The 6,575-nt window shown below is 40.5% G+C and overlaps 1 protein-coding gene across 1 annotated transcript in view; it reads left to right on the top strand.

Moving 5' to 3' along the window:
• The first annotated feature begins 2,175 nt into the window (after positions 1-2,175).
• NOX4 (NADPH oxidase 4) overlaps positions 2,176-6,575 on the top strand; it is a 165,881-nt gene continuing 161,481 nt past the window's right edge. Inside the window, 2 exon segments of the mRNA XM_033205707.1 lie at positions 2,176-2,732; positions 3,361-3,456. Of these exon segments, the coding sequence (XP_033061598.1) occupies positions 2,676-2,732; positions 3,361-3,456 (153 nt within the window). The 5' untranslated portion in view covers positions 2,176-2,675.

Raw genomic sequence — 6,575 nt, 5'->3', positions numbered from 1 at the left:
CTACTAAAAATACACAAATTAGCTGGGCGGGTTGGCACATGCCTGTAATCCCAGCTACTCTACTTGGAAGTTTGAGGTGGGAGAATTGCTTGAACCCAGGAGGCAGAAGTTGCAGTGAGCCGAGATTGCGACATTGCACTCCAGCCTGGGCAACAAGAGTGAAACTCCATCTAAAATAATAATAATAATAATAAATAATAAATCTGGCTTAGAGAAAATTGTATTGCAAAGAATCTCATTAATGAGAGTTCCTGCGTAACAGGACACTAGCTCTGTCCCTTCGGGATGGCTTGGAGTACTGTTTCCTGGTAAAGCAACATAACCAAATCTCAGGCCCCTTTTACAGAGTTATGAAATAATAGCCATAGGTAATAACCAACATTTATATAAGCATTCTATCATTTTACTAACGAATTTTACAAAAGTACCTGATTATGGGTTGTTTTTAACTGTAAGCAAACCCAGTTTCATTACCTCAAGCAAGTTTCTTCATCTCTTTTAGCTTCCATTTCTCTTTTTTTTTTTTTTTTAAGACAGAGTCTTGCTCTGTCGCCCAGACTGGACTGCAGTGGTGTGATCTCAGCTCACTGCAACCTCCGCCTCCCAGGTTCAAGCGCTTCTTCTGCCTCAGCCTCCTGAGTAGCTGGGACTACAGGCACCCACCACCATGCCTGACTACTTTGTGTATTTTTAGTAGAGACAAGGTTTCCCATGTTGGCCAGGGTGACCTCTCCTGACCTCGTGATCCACCTGCCTCGGCCTCCCAAAGAGCTGGGATTACAAGTGTGAGCCACCGTGCCTGGCAGTCTGTTTCTCATCTTTAAAGTGAGAGTGCTAACACGCACATGGAGGACTACTATGAGAATGGAGTGAGATTTTGTATATGAAGTAGCAAAGGCAGAGACTGGGACTTAGTAGGTACATTATTAAGAATTGGAGCCACTTTTAAAATCTTTTGTCTTTTTGTTATTTTTGCTGTTGTTCTGAAAGTCGCTTAGCTTTTAAAAATGGTCTCTTATTTTACTATTGTTGAATTGCTTCACGCTTCTTAACTCATGACAAGAACCTATTCTGCCAATGAACGTCCTGCCCCCATCTATTGAAATTAAACCTCAGGAGCACCAGTGCATCCCAGAATTTGACTTCCCTCCAGTGGTGAGACTCCTTGGGTTCTTTGTGTGCTCTTTCCCTGATCCTTTAGGTGTCACATGGTTAAAAAGAACATAGTATTATTTATAAATAATATGCTCTCTAACTTTAGAAAGATTCAGGACAGCTTTCTGGATTTGGTCATGCATGAAACAAGAAAAACAGCCTATTAGAAAATTGTGTGAAGTCTAACAGGGACTTCATATGAATTCATTTTGATTTTTCAAACTATGGACTGCAATCAATCGGTTCATTAAATTAATTGCAATCAGTATATTGCATATAGTGAGAGTAGTAGTATTTTTTTGAAATTTTAGTTTTAATTACATCCTATGGCCTATGTTGTAAGATGTTTTTTAAGAGTTTAAAAGCCATTGATTAGGCAACTAGTAGTAAACTTTTTCTGTCTCTCATTAGTTGTTAAATTTGGAAAAGTTTTTGGTTTAACAAACCTTTACTGGATATCTATTTTGCATTGGATATTTTTCTACATGAATGACATTTTTTTTTCTCTCTCTCTTTTCTAATACTGATTTGTTGCAGTGTCGGATAGGTACCTGGGTCACCTCCACACCCTTCTCACTCTTCACTGGGCCTCTGGTACAAGATTGAGAGGATTTCTATTACTTACTGAACAGACTGAGTAGTAAAACAAAAAGATTCCCGAATGCAGTGAATCTAAGTTCCCCTAGAGCCCCTAAGAATTACATCAGCTTTAACCATTAATTCCCTGAGTTCTTATTCAGTAATGTCTTAAAACCTTTTTATCAGTATGAGATGGGCGGGCAAGGGAATAAAGAAACTGGTGGCTAGTGGGAAGCCTTAGGTAAATGCTTTCGGGGGGCTTTAGTTTGGGAGTGGCATAATTTGCTGAGGAAGGGTGGAAGAAATGTGAGCTAGTGCATAAAAGGCTGTTTCCGGATCAAATTTCGTTACCAAGGCTCTTTGAGAAGAACTCTTTCGGGGGAAAACAACCAGTCCAAAAGAGCTGGATGTGTGTGTGTGTGTGTGCGTGTGTGTGTGTGTGTGTGTGGTGAGTATGACGGGGCGGCGAGGGTCCCCACTTTTAGTATGAGTAGCATTGTTCACATGTTTGCCAGTATTTTGGAGCCTGTCAGGCTGGGCTAGAGGCTGCGGGCGACGCCTCCAAGTTCCCACCCGGGACATCCTGAACAGCAGCAGCCACAACAACAGGCTTGCCCCTAGACAAAGGGGCCGGCGCAGAGGAGCAGACTGGTGCAGCCTGGGCCTCGCGCTCAGCTCAGAGCGCTGGGCGTCGGGGCAGCGGAGTGGGCAGAGCTGACCCGGTGCGGGTCGGAGTCAGGACACCCGGAAAACCCGGCTCTGGGTAGCAGACCCCGCCCGGGCTGGCTCGGCGTCAAGTCTTCGGGCTTCCCCTCAGTCTTTGACCCTCGGTCCTCGCTCAGCGGCCCCGCAGGCCGTGCAACTGTAACCACTGCCCCGGCCGCCGCCCGCTCCTTCTCGGGGCCGGCGGGCACAGAGCGCAGCGCGGCGGGGCCGGCGGCATGGCTGTGTCCTGGAGGAACTGGCTAGCCAACGAAGGGGTTAAACACCTCTGCCTGGTAGGATGGCGGGCTAGGCTCTCCGTGCATTTTCTCTGTCCTGCAGCGATTTTGATTCATTCTCTGAGCGTGCACGGGTGGGAAGCTGGAAGTGGAAGTTTTGCCTTAATTCGAACATTCTCCACTAACAAAACTTTATGCTGGAGATAACAATGAACACTCCCCCACCTCGCGCCTGTCCCCAAAACGCGTGAGAATTTTTCTGCACATTGATGGGAGAGGAGATGTGGAGGAAGAGAGGTCATTTTCAGTGAACACAGCTTTTCCTTTACCCTTTAAACATTTTTGCTCCCTTTGTTCTTTTCCCAGATTACTTCTGTTCGTTTGGGGTATGGTGATGTCATTAATTTCTTAATCTCATTTTGAATGGCAGGGGATAGCTGTAAATCATTTAGGAGACATATTTGCAACCCAAATGCTTAGTCTCAGGTGAAAGGGCTGGGTAAAGTAAGATTTGTTTTTCTCTGAGTGGTTTTCAGCTTGCTGGTTAATTGAAAATGCTTTCTGCAGTTACTGGTTTAGGTTCCATTGAAAGCACTGTGGCCAAGAATTTACCTGTGGTTTCTATTCATCAGGTAATAATTATTTTCAATTTTTGTTTTCTGTCTCTCATGTCTGATTGGTTTAGCTTATCTGGCTGTCCATGAATGTCCTACTTTTCTGGAAAACCTTCTTGCTGTATAACCAAGGGCCAGAGTATCACTACCTCCACCAGATGTTGGGGGTAAGTAAGTTGAACTTGGATGATCTGGTGGAATGGGTTTAACATTGGCAGACTTTGCCACAGGTTTGGTCAGTTCCATTCGTTAAAAGAAATGTGCACTCTTCACTTTAGAAACATTTGTTGTTCTCTAAAGTGGTCACATTTTCTTGATTTATCATTTACGCTTGTACAAGTTAGAAAGACTGACTCTCTCAAGAACCAAAGGTAGTATCTGCTGAAGTGAAACGAATGAACCTGCCAGACCAGGTTATTGGTGCCTTAAAAAAATTGCTACTTATTGCCAGCTGCTAAGTATCCTGAAAGATCTGATTCACTAGAAGGACCAACTAATGACAAGCTTTTAATTTACTCTTATCAGTGCTTTTAGCCTGGTCATGAGCTTATCTAGAGGATTTCTGCACTGTTTGCTTTTACTGACAACTCTCACAAAGTGTAGGTCTAATGGGGTTATTCATTTCTGGGCAGTTCTCAGTACTTGTTTTGGGTTAGTGGCTGATGATATTCCAGAATTCTAGTATAATATGAGAAAGATACTGGGCAAAACTTTTTTTCTGATTTATTTTATGTTAATATTTTTCTTTCTTTCTTTTCTATGATGTTTCTGATTTTATTCTTCCATTCCATCTCCTTCTTATTTGACTGCTTAACAGAATATAGTGTCACTGAAGGCATATTGCTTTGTACAAGGAGATTGCATTTTCTTTTTTTCTTTTTCTTTTTTTTTTTGAGACAGAGTCTTGCTGCAATCCCCAGGCTGGAGTGCAATGGAGTGATCTCGGCTCACTGCAACCTCCATTTGCCTGGTTCAAGCAATTCTCCTGCCTCAGCCTTCTGAGTAGCTGGGACTACAGGCACGTACCAGCCTGCCTGGCTAATTTTTGTATTTTTAGTAGAGATGAGGTTTCACCATGTTGGTCAGGCTGCTCTAGAACTCCTGACCTCAAGTGATCCGCCTGCCTCAGCCTCCCAAAGTGCTGGAATTACAGGCATGAGTCACCAAGCCCGGGTGAGATTGCATTTTCTAAGCAACAAGCAAAAAGTGTAAAACACTGCAAAAACTTAAGGAACCTGAAAAAATAGATTTTGCATTTTGGAGTCAGGGGAGAAAAAAAGCCACATTCTGCTTTTTTTTTTTTTTTTTTTTTCATGGTTTCATGACTACTTAAAATTAAAATGAGTTCAGACAAATTCAGTGGAACCAGCTCTCCCTTCTGTGCTTTACATGGACGAATCTTATTTATCTGTAATTCTCAGTACCCAGACTAGTGATTGGCACATATTAAGCCTGCAACAAGTTGCAGCTGAATTAATTAATTAATATTTATACAACAAAGTAATATCATAATCTGTTGATCACACACTTTATAAAGTTTAACTTCTAGGTTTTAAGCCAATGGGTTGAAAAAAATAGTGTGTAAAGCTAAACCTATTTTATTGGTAACTCTTCAATTTGAATGTTTATTTCTTTCATCCATCCAATCCAGGAACTGTCTTGAAACCTATACTTTTCAGATTGGCACCCAGAGAGTAAAACCTAACTTTGCTCCTCAAGTTGCTTACAATATAATGGAAAAACCAACAAGTAAATAATTATAATTCAATAAACAAGTGAAGGTTTCTTCTAATAAACACATGACGTTTGATAACTTTTTAGTTTTGTTTTCTAGTATTTCCCCCTTAGGTGTAAGTTAATGAATAGGACGTTTTTCAGTGGAAGTTTTATCTCATCTGTTACATAACTTGATGAACAACTTGGAGAAAAGTCTTTAGATATACAATAGTAAAATTTGTTCTGGGTCATGAGGTATTTGTATTAATATAAAATCTAAGAATTGGAAATTTATTGCAATAACCTAGAAAGCCATAACTGAACTTTGGATTTTAGCTTTGTGACATAGTATAAACTAAAATAACATCTTATTTTTTAAAAAAATAATTGTTTTGGAAACCAACACTTTAATTTTTATGAACTTACTGTATAACAGAATTTCAAATTTATTTTGGTGATAAGTCAGATATGATTAAGATCACATATGCACAGAAACATAAACCAACAAATTTGGAAAACATTTAAAACTGTGTTTCACCTCTCTATCCCACTTCACTGCTTCTGCTTGAATAATAGACAGGCTAATGAGCTTCAAGGACTGTTGGCACATAAGGCTTAATAAATATTGATCAAGAGAATGAAGAAAAAAATGATAAAAGGACCAAATAGACGACTAGGAGCAAAAAGGATAAGAAACAGATTCAAGAAAGGAGAGGTTGTTATAAGTTAGTTTTCATGAACACACAAGAATAATTATAGTGAACTGATATTTGAGCTATCTAGTAAGTACTCTTCATTTTACCAGGAATCATTGTGGAAAGGAATGGTCTTTCTACATGCTGAGAGATGAAATATGACCTATAAACTTTTCAGTAATTACCTGTTATGAATTTTCTAGTCATTAATTTATCTAAGCTATTTTGGAATAGGCATTTTCAGTCTGTATATTACTTTTTTTTTTTTTTTTTTTGAGGCGGAGTCTTGCTCTGTCGCCCAGGCTGGAGTGCAGTGGCCGGATCTCAGCTCACTGCAAGCTCCACCTCCCGGGTTCCCGCCATTCTCCTGCCTCAGCCTCCCAAGTAGCTGGGACTACAGGCGCCCACCACCTCGCCCGGCTAGTTTTTTTTTTTTGTATTTTTAGTAGAGACGGGGTTTCACTGTGTTCGCCAGGATGGTCTCGATCTCCTGACCTTGTGATCTGCCCGTCTCGGCCTCCCAAAGTGCTGGGATTACAGGCTTGAGCCACCGCGCCCGGCCATATATTACTTTTAATTGGAAAAGAAACTCCTACAGTTTTACAATTTATGAAATAGTGTTTAATTTTGTGTCCTAGGCTTATCTTTTCTAATCTTATAATGACTCTTGTATTATTTCATAGAGTAACAATTTGCAGGCACTTTTCAAGTTGCAAAGAAATGTAGTATAACAAAGAGATAGAATTAGTTTTTAAATAAATATTGCTGACTCTCATGTCTTACATTTTTAATAACTATATATTATGAACTTAGCATCTTAGGGTGGTGCATCTTAGAACTTTTCAAACACTTGGTCCCGCTGCTATAGACGTGGG

The sequence above is a fragment of the Trachypithecus francoisi genome, unplaced genomic scaffold (genome assembly GCF_009764315.1).
Source record: "Trachypithecus francoisi isolate TF-2019V2 unplaced genomic scaffold, Tfra_2.0 Lachesis_group8, whole genome shotgun sequence".
NCBI classification, from domain to species: Eukaryota; Metazoa; Chordata; class Mammalia; order Primates; family Cercopithecidae; genus Trachypithecus; species Trachypithecus francoisi.
This window is presented reverse-complemented; position numbering and strand designations above follow the sequence as displayed.